The 15,019-nt window shown below is 36.1% G+C and overlaps 1 protein-coding gene across 12 annotated transcripts in view; it reads right to left on the bottom strand.

Moving 5' to 3' along the window:
• The window catches only part of ANKRD28 (ankyrin repeat domain 28), a 196,861-nt gene that overhangs the window by 131,046 nt on the left and 50,796 nt on the right, over window positions 1-15,019 (bottom strand). For 2 of the 12 annotated variants that reach the window (XR_003118099.1, XM_025375723.1), the window contains exon 1: window positions 726-2,515. The exons of 2 other annotated variants lie outside the window; for them this stretch is intronic. Coding sequence is in view for 4 of the 10 variants with exons in the window: in XM_025375723.1 (XP_025231508.1) it covers window positions 726-842 (117 nt within the window). In the remaining 6 variants the exon portion in view is untranslated. Of the gene's footprint in view, window positions 1-716; window positions 2,860-15,019 lie in introns of those variants that run through there. 8 more of the 12 variants (XM_025375721.1, XM_025375732.1, XM_025375728.1 and 5 more) reach the window with 6 other exon arrangements.

Consider the following 15,019-nt stretch of genomic DNA (forward strand, 5'->3'; position numbering starts at 1 on the left):
GCAATTTCCAGCCCATGAAGGAAGGCTCTTTTGAAAAGGTCTGTTTGGGGCATCAAATTATCTTACATGGATTAGCACTACAGGTACAAAGATACAAATCCCAAGAAAGCAAACCTGGCAGTTGATGAAAATAGCCACTAATCAAAGACCAAAAAATACTGGATACTTAAATAACTTGAAAAGACAAACACATGCATAACTAAGTATAATGATTTCTTAACGACACAGACTCTTGATAAGGTATACTATACTAGTCAAGGAGCCGGCTGACAGTAGCACTAAAACCAAGGTTAAAGATGAAGACTGAATCTCATACAAAGTCTTGCATGTAAATACATAAAATTCATTACAGAAAAGGCCATGCTTTGGTATTGCTAGGGGTAGTCAACCTTTCCTAAAATATGTAGAGTTCCTGATTCTTGTTACATCAGTTTCTGAAACCACAAAATGAAAACAGAAACGTGGTTGCCATAACTACTAATTCTTAAATTATTTTTAAACAGTCTTTTTAAGAGATTAAGACATAGTAAAGACTGAAATGTTATTTGAAAAAGTAAAAATGAAATGTGCATTTTATACAAAAATATTATTGCATATTTACACATATATTGCTTTAATTTGGGTTTGTAAAGAAACTATTGGAAATCTACATCTACTCTTAAAAAACAAGATTTATACTACTAGTTCAGTAGAATATAGTAAACATATAAACTTACATATCTTACCAATACATTTCCAGAAGGTGGAGAATGTAGGGATTTATTTTCCTGTGGCAATTTAGAAATGAATGCAGGAGACTCATCTTCTACCTCCTCCAAAACAACAATACACACTCGACTCATTCGATCTTTTAAAACACTAAATTCCAAGCTATGTGATAAAAGTCACAGTTGGAAGAGCACAAGTAGTTTTTCCTCCTCTTCTGTACAACACTTACAAACATTCTCCGAACAGCACAACTGGTTTTTTTTTTTTTAAGTTAATAAGTACTACTGGAAAAACAAGTTTAAAATTATGACTACATAATTTGTAACTTCCTAAATATAACAAAATTCTATTATTTCTGTTGGGTTACTGCAATACTTAAGAAGAAATTTCACACCGACATATCAATAACTAAAACTGAGTCCAAGCTCGTTTAAAAATATTTTTCCTCTATCAAAAGAGTCTTATTGCTCTATCTCTGAAATTTACTTCCACAAAACAATCATTGTTTTTGGTGACACACCACCACACAATATAGAATGAAATGAGAAACAACTGCTATGACAGCGATGATCACAGCAATACCCACTGTTTCCTGCAAGGTCATAGAGTTACCAGTAGCTGTTTTGCTTATAATTGAAAATAAAAAATAAAATCTCACTATTCTGTTTCCACTTCTAATTTGTCTTCATTTCTTCATCACTGGTTTAATGCAGATACTATTCACAGAAAAAAAGATCTAGAGCTCAGCACAAATCCTGAAAATGAAGCTCAGAGGTTAACAATTCTTTCAGTGTTTGGGAAAGGGGCGAAAAAAAGAAAAAACAAAACCACTCTGCATTAATAGCAAAGCTGCAGTACATTTACATGTGATGAGTCAGATCACAAGAGACAATACGACTCTTGGTACTAGAATACAGCTTGATTAATCCAGATTTCCCATATAATAGAAGAAACACAGTTAGCTTTATTTCCATCGATAGTATAAGCAAGGCAGAGCATTCATTCTTTCTCCATCAGGCAGTTGTCTGTGGCTGCTCCAGCAAAAGGGCACAGGCACCAGGCAGAAATGGTGTTAGTGGAGAATCCTAATAGAACAAGCAGGCTGTGAAGGAATTAGAAGGCATTTGAGCTCCAATTACTGCTGCAGGCTTTTTGTTTTCTTAAAAAAAAAAAAAAAAAAAAAAAAAAAAGAGGGAGAAAAAAAACATAGTAGTTTATCATTCCAGTGTTTCCTTTGATCTCCACATGAATACAGCTTCCATTAAACAGTCTTCATTCAGAGGAAAAAACAGCAGACTGTGCATCTTCTTTGAGCCAACTACTTTATTCAATCATCTGCCTCTTTGCCAATATAGTTTCCTTCCACTGTGAAAACCGCTACAGTTATCCTTTTCAGATTTCAAATGCTTTCCTGTTCCTCAGATGATCTTGCAAAACACCGCTGACATCCCCAAATGAGTAGGTCCTTAAAAAATATCTATAGAACCTCAGTATCGGTCCCACAGAAGCATTCCAATGGAGCAACAGTCTGAGGAGCAAAGACTGCAGACCCGCAGGATGAAATGCCTAGTAATGCTCACATGTTACACTTACCAGAGATCTGAGCTACTGCTCGGGATGTAACTTCCTCTAGCAGGAGAAAAAAATAGTGCATTTGGACAGCCTTCACAATTAGAAGGTTCATGCCAGTTCTGTGACTAATCCAGATCAAACTAAAATATTCTATAACTGAAAAATGAGTGCGCTTTTAACATTTTCCACTAAAAGCCACAAGGAAATCTGGTGTACTGCCTCTGCTGACTAACAGTGGTTTTAGCAAGTAAACAATTCCTAACGGCTTAACTGCTTTCGTGTGTTACAATAAAGCAAATGTTTAACCCTATGATGACAGTTGCAGTAAGAATATGCCTGCAATGGACTCATAAAAGTTTAAAGATGGAGAAATATTTTATAAGATTATAAAAACCATGAAATAGTTTTATTCATATTTTTACCAAGATCAGTTTTAATCTGCCAGATGTATTTTATTTTCTAGAATGCAAAGTTTAAACAAATGAAATTTAAGATTGTCTAACAATTTCTAAATTGGTGAATTTAATCAATCATTGATTCATATTTTAAAGGGAAAAGCAAACATTTCATAATGTAGAAATCCTAACCTAAAATGATATAAATCATTTGATTTTTCACTGAAGAAATAAAATAATCCTACCTTCCCATTTGGATAGGGAATAAAGCCTTAAAAATCTGTTAAAGAGGTACATTAAGAAAAAAAAAAAGGCCTTCGTCCTGAATCACCTATGTCAAAAGGGTACAGGGTAATGCAAATAATCTCCCTCCCTATAAATTTCCCGAAGTCACAAATGTCAAAACCAATCATTTCAGTTTTTTTTTTTCCTTCTTTCTCTGTTTACCCAACATGGGGGATATCTCTCAAGAGAAAACTTACAAAGAAAATACCATGGTCCCCCTTCAATCTGTGTTTTTCATATTAACTAGTATTTTTATTAATAAACATACTTTTGAACATCTGTGATATGCTATGTGCTGCACATTCTCATTTAATACAATAACCTTGCTATATTCCCATTATAGAGGGAAAAATGGACTCAGAAATGACGTATTTTACCCAAAGTTGTGTAAATTAATAAAGCTGTATATAATTTCAAACACATACTCTTTCTAATCTATTCTGCTATGCTATCACTGAGTACACACACATACAGACACACTCTCACCACTCATATCCAGAACTTTGCAACCTATAATACTAGCTTATAAAAGTGATCTTAACAAACAGGTAACCTATAAAGGTTGTGAAAAGTTTAGATAACAAAGGAATATACTATTTATTGCTATATTCTAAAACAAGTTATTTCCAAATGAGTACTTCAAACCAAGTCTTATAACCATAAAAAACCCAGCATGATACAGATAATATAAGAATGTCAGAAATTAAAACAAGAACCATTGAAAGCTACAAAATATATCAATCTACGAAAGAAGCAATAACTAACATATTTGTACCAATTAAAACATGCTAACAATTCATATTTTAAAATATATAAAATACTTTTAAGCCAAATTAAAGGTATGTAAATATTAAACATAAATTATGTTATCCATCTCCACATAGCTGAATCAAAAATACCTTAATATTTGAAATACCTGAAAGCGAAACAACTATAGTAATAATATCCTGTATTTCATCTTCAGGGTTCTCAGGCCCCCAAAGCAAAATCTCTTTTTATCTTAACAATCTTAACTTGTTCCAAAGTATCTAGTACCTAAGTTCACCTACTTAGACTTAAGCAGGTACATCCTGTTTCTTGTTTTACGTCAACCTCCATACTTAGGTCTTTTCCAACCAGAAAGCAAACTCCTTGAAGGCAGGGACTGTGTTACACACATATTGTTTCCTTCCACCTATAAATAATTCCACTGAAATGAATTCTAATGTCACAAGACTCTGGAAGGGTGGGAGATTTGTAAACAAGAATAGCCTGTAATCCCAGCACTTTGGGAGGCCGAGACGGGTGGATCACGAGGTCAGGAGATCGAGACCATCCTGGCTAACACGGTGAAACCCCGTCTCTACTAAGAAATACAAAAAACTAGCCGGGCAAGGTGGCGGGCGCCTGTAGTCCCAGCTACTCGGGAGGCTGAGGCAGGAGAATGGCGTGAACCCAGGAGGCGGAGCTTGCAGTGAGCTGAGATCCGGCCACTGCACTCCAGCCTGGGCAAAAGAGCGAGACTCCGTCTCAAAAAAAAAAAAAAAAGAATAGTGGGGGTGTGTTGGTATACATATATTTTAACCAGAAAATATAGGAGGCATTAAGGTGCAACAAAGTGAGTTTCATATCTCTAATAAGTGAACAATTAAAATTTCAGAAGCTGATGGGATACCACACAAAGGTATGGGGTGATGGTTAAAACTAAGGGCTCAGGAGTCATTCCATCTGAAGTTCAATTCTGATTCCATCATTTCCTAGCTGTGTCCTTGGGCAAACCACTTAAATTCCCTGAGCCTAAATTTCTTGACACTTACATAAGAAAAATAATAACCTGCAGAGATTTTTATCTAGGAGAAACAGAGTAATAGTACGGTGCTTGAGAATGTAGGCTATTTTGTAGTCAAATTGTCTGAAGTTCTAATCCAGGCTTCCCGCTAACCTAATTCTGGGATCCTGGGCTACTCATTTAGTAACTTCTCTGTGTTCATTTTAACATCTATTAAATGACATTAACAGAATTTACTTCATAGTGTTGTGAAATCTAAACAAGATAACCTTATTGTTATGGATATTTGGGATAGCTGAATGATATCTCTTGTGAAGCCAGTGAGTGGATCAAAGGCTATTAAACTCCTCCTCCCCTCGACCCAGTACAAATGAGGTAATTCAGACTAAAGTCTAGAGATCCCATTCAGTTGCTAGGTCCCCAAACATTTCAGTGGTCTCTTGAGAGTCTGCTGAAAGGTCGTTTGAGACTCTAGTAACTAGACAAGCACATACTAAGTGTTAACTGGGGAGAGGGAGCAGTAAACTTAGGCGAGAAAGACTACCAGGTTCTTCCATTCTTCTACCTTCACTAGATTTTACAGTTTAGGGACTGTAAAATTCCTTTGGGAAAAAGGATAGGAAGTACTAGCCCAGGTATATTATAAAATCAAAAGCAGATAAAAAATACACAGAGAAATATGTCAGTTTTTAAATTATTTAAATTAGCAGCAGTTTTGTGTCTTCTATTGAATAAGACAGGCTCCTATCCTCAAGGAACTCACATCTTAAAGGAAAAGGAGACAAGTGAATATTTAAGAAATTCGAAACAGAGAAGTACTTCTGATAAAAAAAAAATGACTGATAAAGATTGTGCAAACTAAGTTCAACATTTTTTTCCACTTAGAGAAATATCAAGGGGATGTGGTTGTTTTCTTTGGTACTTATTTTTTAGGCCTTAAATTAAGTTTTTAATAAGCTAACAAGTTCAACTCTGACAGCTTTATAATCCTTCTATTCTTTATACTAAAATGTATCCTATCAAGAGCTTACTCCTACTATTAATAGAATCACATAATGGTAAAGCTGGCTTAAACCTTTTTACTGATTATAAAAACATTAAATCACTGGAAGATAATTTTTGGATTCCTAATTGTCATGCCAGAATTTTTTTTTTTTTTTTGACACAAATGATTTTTCCTTTCTGCATCAAGATCCAACCTAAACCTCACCTTTTATCTTACACATCTGTGAACTCCATATTATCACAGAATAGAATACCAGGGTATATTAACTGACTACTCTGTGCCAAGTAACAACCTGGTCTGGAAGTGGGTTCAAACAATGTTTCAGAAAACATTTCTGGCAGATCAAGAATCCTCACCAATCTTCTTGAGCTATGCCTCATCTATCCATATACTTTAGGAAAAAAAAGTCTTATCAATAGAGTTAAAAGAAAATGAGGTAGAGGGTGAGGGGTGAGAAATCAAGGAATAGCTGCTTTCCAGGCTATACAGGCCAGAATCTATGCAATTATCTATATGATTATTAGAGCCACTGCAAGAAAGTCACTAAATATTTAAAACACAACTCAAAATCCTCATAATAGATCAGATTTAACTCTCTACAGGTAACATATTTATGATCCAGGCCACTTATTTAATTTTTATGTAGTCATAATGCCAAAATGGCTAATAACCAATATTATTTGACGATCTCAAGTGGTTTGATCCCACTGGTACGTTACACTGGTAATAAGTAATAAATTGTTAACCCTTCCAATATTAGTAGTACTGTACACTGCAGATTGTTAGCACATATTAATATTACATGTGTTTTCTGAAAAGATCTGTATTTTGTGTCCATTCCTCCAGGCTTCCATTCCAGCTTTAGGTAAGTACAGAGCCTCACATAATAAAGACCACATTTCTCAGTTCTCTTGTAGCTAGGAGTCACATGAAAAAGTCTGACCAAAATTTTAAGTACAGGTGTTGTTTGCCTTCCAGAAAACTTTCTTAAAGATCAACTAGCACATTCAGCTTGCTTCCTGGAACAAAGATGATTGGCCACTGTCTTAAACCAAACAAGGACCATAGTCTAGGGTAGTGAAACAACAACGCTAGAAGGGAGCTGGATCTTTGAGGACTCTGCCAAACACAACTGCCATACAAGCCTTGGACTGTCTAGTTTCTGACTTTTATGTTAGACAGAAATAAAAAGTCTTGCCTTGTTTAAGAAACTGTAATTTTGCATCTCTGGTACTTGGAGCTGAGCCTAACTCTAAATGATTATCTTACTCTTCCTTTAACTATCTATGAGTGGGCATATATCCTTCCAGCCCTGTTCTTCCAACATCCATACTCCAGTACAATGTAGCTGCTTAAATTTTCAATAAATGAGTTAGAAACTTGAGCTGTAACATATTATACTAGAAACAATAACCAGAAATCTGCTGGAAAATAATTCATATTTTCCTGGATAAGCTAAGGACAATTAGAGGAGAGAGAAAGAGGTGGAAACAGTTACCACAAATATTCTCAACGATCTTCAGCCACCATTTTGATGGGGTACTGTTATCAAATCTCTAAATGGGAAACAGAGGCTCAGAAACATTTAATCAGCCACTCACTCATCTGCCCCATCCATTCACCTAGAATGTATTCATCTACTATGTGCCAGTCTTTGTGCCAAGCTGAGAAAACAAAATTATGAATAGTCAATCCTTGTTCTAATGAACCATACACACAAATAAATACCATATGATTCCAACTGTGATAAATTCTCGAATTAAAAAAATGTCTGAAAGACAAGGAACTAACGGGTGGCCCATGTGGCTGGGCAAGCAATCATGAGGGACAATATCATATGCAGTTGGAGAAGTGGGTATGGTCATGTGATAGAGAGGCCTTGTAAACTAAGTTATAAAGTTTGTATTTTTTATTAATTGAGAACTCATTAAAATTTGTATTAAGGAAGTCATGATTTGCTTTTGCTTTAAAAACATTATGTGGCTTTGATACGAAGAATGGATTAAAGGGGTAGAAGAATGGAAGCCAAAGGACTAGTTAGGAGACTACTGCAGTAATCCAACAGAGTGGATGATCTGAATTTGGACATGACCATATAGATGGAGAGATAGAAATATATTTTAGAGGCTGGGCACAGTGGTTCATGCCTGTAATCCCAGCACTTTGGGAGGCCAAGCTGGGCAGATCACGAGGTCGGGAGTTTGAGACCAGCCTGATCAACATGGTGAAACCCCATCTCTATTAAAAATACAAAAATTAGCCAGGCGTGGTGGTGTGTGCCTGTAATCCCAGCTACTCAGGAGGCTGAGGCAGGAGAATCACTTGAAACTGGGAGGCGGAGGCTGTAGTGAGCTGAGATCGCACCACTGCACTCCAGCCTGGCGACAGAGTGAGACTCCATCTTAAAAAAAAGAAAGAAATATATTTTAGAAATAGGATTTATAAGACATGTTAACAGACTGGATGTAAGGGTGATGGAAAAGATGATAACCACAAACCTCCCAGGTTTTGGACTTAAGCAACCACTGCTTATGGAGTTTAAGCAATTTGGGACTTTTTTAGTTTCCAAATTTATACAATGAAGAATGCGACTTGTTACATCAATATCTAAGGTCCATTTCATGTTGTCAAAGTCTGTTTTAAACTTAATACAGAGCCCATATCTTAGCATCTACCCTCATGACTTCGAAATGAAATGTTGCCTACAACTAGGTGAATATAAAAAAATTCATAAAGAATAGTGAGATCTGGCTCAATTCTACTCAGTCCAGTACACTGAAATTATCTAAAAATCTTTTGGCAAGAATACCTTTTTAAAACACTCACCAAAAAGACCACAGCACTGATTCAACAAATATTAAACATTCATATCTCTACTATACATACTATGCCAAAGGAATCATAAGGTATCATATACCACCTTCAAACTCCTTATGCAACTTAAATAGGGTATTATGTCATACATGTAAAAATCTAACCAGTACAAGATAAGGACACAAAAGATAGTAAAAGACAGTATACACTGAAGGCTGAGATATAGACTATACCCTGCCACCAAGTCCATCACAGGAAAAAGTGTAGCATATGAAGTTATTAATTGTAACTGACATATACAGATACCTTCTAACTGTCCATTCTCTAAAAAAAGGGATATTTTAATAAAACTCTCCACAAACCTCATTATTTTGCTCCTCCTTTAATTTATAGGAAGGGTGTTTTCTCAAAGAAATCAATGGTCTGTTAGTTAGAACATTCCATATAAAAACTCTATCACATTTTTCAGAAAATGGCTGAAGATTTTAAACTATCATTTATAATATCTAGTTGTTAAAAATGAGTATGAGTGAGTGCTGAGCAGTTAAAAGCAATGGCTCCTGGCTCATGGTGTCTAGGACAGATAAGAACAAACATACAGAAGCAAAGGTAATTACAGCAGATGAGACAAATTGTAGGATGTGGTCATTGTAGTGGTTAGAGCCAAGTAGAGGTGGTTACAGCCAAGTACAGATGACTGCTGGTGTGGAGGTTGTTAAATAGTTAAGCATGTTCAAAATGTCATCTACAAAGAAATGAAATCACCTAGATGACAGACAAACATGATACAGATGTAGAACTGGGGAATGAGATTTCACAGATGATAGCAACAAGAAATAGAAGGATCACCTAGCCAAATGGTAGGTGTCTCAAAGAAAGGAAGGTTTTTAGAGCTAGGCAGAGAAGTAACATTTTAACACTATAATGGGGGACTAGAAGAATGGTGATTTTGCTCTCTTTCCTCCTCCCAACACACATGTACTTACGTACCACGTACTTACGAAAACAGAGTTTCACTGACTTTTCTAAGTGTAGATTCAAGAGTTACACATATGAACTTAAGGTTTAAATCAATATTTAGATGACTATTTTTAGATTTCAGCCTTAAGATAATTACTTGCTTCCAAAAGAATGTAAGTAAAACATTTAACAGGCCAAACGAACACAGGTTAGTTTTCTAGAATACACCTAATATGCCAAAACTAAGGAAGAAAGGGAGTAAAACTACTCTGTTAGCAAGTATGTAGTACTGCATTTAAGTAATGTTTTTACAAGTTAGGTTATTTTCTTCATAATTTTGATTACCTTGAGAAGCAGTCAGAAGTTAAGGAAAAGGACTCATCATTTTAGAGGTCTTTTTTTAAAGTTGTGATATAAAATATCCCTGTCAATCTGATTAGTAAAATTTTTAGCTAAGATACGTGATGAGTAGTATCTCTGACATACGACTTATGTTCTATCAGGCCAAGGATAAACACATTCTCTGAAATCTAACTACATTATTATTTGCAAAGTTAATTATTGTTCAGCAGCTGTATCAAAGACAACTTAGCCCTCATATTAAAATCAGTTGAGTGTAAAATTTTTATTTTAAACAGGCTGAATTTTGCCCTTCTTTAAAAAAGACTGAGGAAAGATTATGTGCAATTCATTCTGGTTTTTACAATGTGGTGACACCAGAGTAAATGTAGTATGAAGTTATTGCACTTTAAAAGCTGAAGGGAGAAAATTTTCAGTTTAAAAATAAGTTGCTATGGTTACACAATGTTTACCTTTATAAGCAATAACTATGTGAGATGTCCAAAGAATTCCCAAAAGTACAGTAAGATCAGTATCTGAAGTGTACATTCGTTATTTCACAAACAAACTGAACCCAACTATATACATCACTTCCGTTTCAAAGTGGCTATGATTTGAGAAATACTAAAAAAAAAATGATTCATGTCTTTCTGAACCATATTGGAGTGGAGACAAAAATACTGACCATAGCTATTTTTAAATTCAAGTTATGACTCAAATAGTTTTAGTTCCTTTTATCAAAGAGTGCTGTAATATTACATAGCAACTTCTATTGTTGAAAGAAGGAAGGTATGTTTCTAATGTGTTTCAGGTGTGGAGTTTCTTTTATACATAAATTTTCGTGCTTTTGATAAACTTTTAAAAAGCCATGCTTGTAACAATGTTAATTCAGAGTAAAACAATGTCAATTCCTTTAGCTGTAGACAATTCTGAACTTCTTAAATGGGAAGAAGATAATTAGCCCATTCCTAACTAGGTTGTTAAATCTGCTATCAGTTATTCTATCGTAGAATTTTTGTGTGTGTGTCTGTGTTTTATATTTAGAACATTGTTTTGTAAGACTACTTATAAAACTTTCAACCCAATATAGTTGATCTTAAAATTAGACACTCATCATCACCTCTTAGAAGGCAGCTATGCTCACGACAAAATATCACATCTTTTTTTTTTTTTTTTTTTTTTTTTTTGAGACAGAGCCTCACACTCTCACCCAGGCTGGAGTGCAGTGGCACGATCTTGGCTCACTGCAACCTCCACCTCCCAGGTTCAAGTGATTCTCCTGCCTCAGCCTCCCGATTAGCTGGGATTACAGGCGCACATCACCACACCCAGCTAATTTTTGTATTTTTAGTCAAGACATGGTTTCACCATTTTGGCCAGACTGCTCTTGAACTGCTGACCTCAGGTGATCCGTCCACCTCAGACTCCCAAAGTGTTAGGATTACAGGCATGATCCACCACGTCCAGCTCATCATGACATCTTTTTTTTTTTTTGAGACGGAGTCTCGTTTCGTCGCCCAGGCTGGAGTGCGGTGGTGCGATCTTGGCTCACTGCAAGCTCCTCCCTCCGGGCTATGCCATTCTCCTGCCTCAGCCTCCCGAGTAGCTGGGACTACAGGCGCCCGCCACCACGCCCAGCCAATTTTTTGTATTTTTAGTAGAGATGGGGTTTCACCGTGTTAGCCAGGATGGTCTCGATCTCCTGACCTCGTGATCCGCCCACTTCAGCCTCCCAAAGTGCCGGGACCACAGGCGTGAGCCACCGCACCCAGCCTCATCATGGCATCTTAATGGGCCTTCCACCAGTGTCTATGTTCTATGTAATAGAATATTAAATACATTTGTTAATATTAGGGCTATCCTAAACCAAAAATAATTTATAAAATAACATATTACTCTCAACTGGCTTAAACAAAGGGATTATCATCACAAACATCAAGAATTAAAATAAGGTGGCTTTAGGGTGATTGATTCAGTTATCCAGTGCCATCACATATGACTTAGGCTCCTTTCAGCTTTTCCTTCTGTCACACTCAGCAAGAACCTTAGGATAACTCCCTTCATAGTCACATGTTAATTGTTATACTTCATGGGATCCTATTAACACATATTGTCATGCAGTAGAAGTGGGAATATCCTTCTGTGTCTCCCTTTTCAGGTATGAGGAAGACTCCTAGAAGCCCCACAAGCTGACTTTCCCTGAAATGCAAAGGACCAGGCTTTGATCACATGTCCCTTCCCAAACGAATCACTACTAGGCAAATAGGATTACCCTGATTAGCTTACAATATTCAGGATTTCCCCAAGTGATGTGGGATAGACGTGGACATACAAACAAAACTGGATTGGTAAGCACGCCAGAAGAAAGAGGGTAATTGCCAGTCAGTAGACAACCAACAGTATGCTATGTATTACATAGAAAAATTCAACCTTGACGTTTTCTTACAGTAGTTTAATTTTCCCACCATTATGAATTAATCACAACACACTTGTACTGGAAGACACTTTGCAGGCTCTAAAGATATTTTTAAATGGAAAAAAATCATCAGTAATTCACCTTAAAACACTGAAGGAAATCATTTTATAAACGCCATGGACATACAAGAAAAATGTCAAACATAAGAAAACAGAATACTTTAGAATGAAATAGTAAAATACACCTTAATTTTGACCTGTTAAAATGACAGTTTTATCTCCAAAACGTTTCCTATTAACCTCATCTTCCTTCTCTATGAAAAGCAAGGCTAATCAATAGACACTGGGCAGACTACCACTAGAGTAATGAAACTAGAATACATTCAAGAAGGGCAGCCAGTATAATGCATAATCTAGAAACCATGTCATAAAGGGTTGATAAAGCTGAAGATATGTTTGAAAAGGAATCAGGGAGAACACGAAAACTTTAAAATATTTGAAGTACTGTCACTGTGAAGACAATTACACAGTTTTAGAGATAAAAAGCTAAATGGATGAATAATAACCAACAGGAAGATGAAATGTTTCAATATAAGATAATACTTTTATCTGGCATTTTTTAGTCTGAAGGCATAACAAGGTTGGCTACTCACATGGGGCAGGGATGAACATCCCAGGTAACTTGAATAGCTACTATGTGTACATTCACTTAATTCTAACAACATGCTTGCAAACTAGTTTTTAATCCCAATTTCACAGATAAAAATCTGAGTTGGAGAAATTAAATACTGGAAATCACAAGGCTAAGCAGTAGGGAAAACTGGATTCTAACCCAGACCCATCTGTCTCCAAAGGTTAGCTCTTCCCACACATCACACACCTAAATGAAGTTAAATTAGCAGTTGTTAAGGAAACAAATAGGGTTTTTGAGCTGGTGAGAACCAAATATCAACTGATTTGAAGTCCTATTCAAAATTAAGATGCCAGAAATGAAGTATTACTTCCTTCCATTTGACTGATACCTTCCAGTTTAAGAATGTTTCACATCGATCCTCCCATTGGTTCCTCACAGCAATGCTTTAAGGTTAAGTTGGAGAGGCCTTATCCCCTGGCTTTCTACCTCAGAGAGGAAAAAAGAAAACAAAGATGAATCCTATCAACTTCCCTCTGCTTTATCTCCAAACATATTTGTATTTTCAACTTTTCCTCTATGATCTTTCATTTATTCAAGTCATCTTTCATTTATTAAGTACTTCTTACACTTCAGGTGTCAAATATTCATGACTTTGCAGTCTAATGGGAAGACCTTGCAGTTGTAGAGGAAAAGGTTCATTCAAGACTCTATCTTCTAATATACCTTACTTTTTCAATTCTGATTCCTTTCTTACATAGCTTTGGTTTAACCTTCTGTTCCTTTATTTTGGCCTATAGAAAGATAGGCCTTCCTGACTCCTTATGAAGCTACCACTCCTTTTTCTGTTTATTTTAAATTGTTTTAACCCACTGCAATCTAGCTTTCCACCAATCAAATGAAATTGCTCCAAGGTCACCAATGATAATTTATTACAAAATCATCATTATTCTCAACTACTCTACAATACTGGGCAGCAATGACCTTTAATAACCTCTCTTCTTGTTGCTTCCATAATATTTCCAGCTTTTCTGGTCCCTTTCACTTGGTTTTTCTTCTACCCATAGTTTAAAATACTGTTTTTTTGTTGTTGTTGTTTTTCCCTCAGCTCCTTTTAATCTCTTTTTGGACAATCTCATGTCAAAATTCTACTTATCATCTGTAGTCCACTTCCCCAAAGTGTTCTTTTTCTGAATTCCCACATTGATTAATAGTAACGGCATCACCATGTACAAAGTAGCCCAACCCACACAGTAGCCTTCCCTTACTTCATCTCCCACTTTGTCAGTCACCAAGTTCTATGCATTTTACATAAAGTCTTCCTAAACTCTTTCTTCAGAGTGACCTAATTCAAACTCACTTCAGTCCTCACCTAAGCTATCATAACTACCTCCTAACTAGTCTCTCAAATGTTGACTCTCCTTCTAGTTCTATACATCCTTGTAGCAGACACAGGTACTTCACACAAATCCTTTCCTTTAAGGAGAGCCTCTGGTCCTCAGACATACAAGAAACCCAAGCCTGACCAGAGTACTACTCACTCCTACCAACATGTCTAATCCAGGAAAGAGCACATGACTGAAACTAGACAATGTCTTCCTTAGGACTTCACTTTCCTGCCAAGGCTATCAGGGAAAAATACTCTCTTTTCTTTTGGGATTATGAGTACACAATCCCAGTAAGCAAAAACTGCTCATAGGAGGAATGAAAGAATGGGGGAGGATGGGAAACCCACTGTCACCAAGTCCTGGATCTAGCTCTGCTTGCCTGGCCAGTAGAAATACTTTTGCATTTAAGCCAATTTGAGTTGGATTTCTGTCATTTGTAACCAAAAGTCCTGATTAACAATTCTCTATACCGCCAGTTACTTTTCTAAATCATAGATAAAATGTTGTCTACTTTTATTTAGTCAACTAAATTTTGTTTGAGTATGCTATACTAAAGACTTCTACCACCCTGCCTTTAACTTTCACATATACCAATGTGCTTGTTGCAATTCAAATATAGCATGCCACTTTATGCAGCTATGCCCTTGCATATGCTGCTTCCTCTGCCTAGCACATCCCCCTCCCACCTCCTCATCCACAAAATGTATAGTAGGTTTGCATAAAATAAGGTGGAAAATT

The sequence above is a fragment of the Theropithecus gelada genome, chromosome 2 (assembly GCF_003255815.1).
Source record: "Theropithecus gelada isolate Dixy chromosome 2, Tgel_1.0, whole genome shotgun sequence".
Lineage (NCBI taxonomy): Eukaryota > Metazoa > Chordata > Mammalia > Primates > Cercopithecidae > Theropithecus > Theropithecus gelada.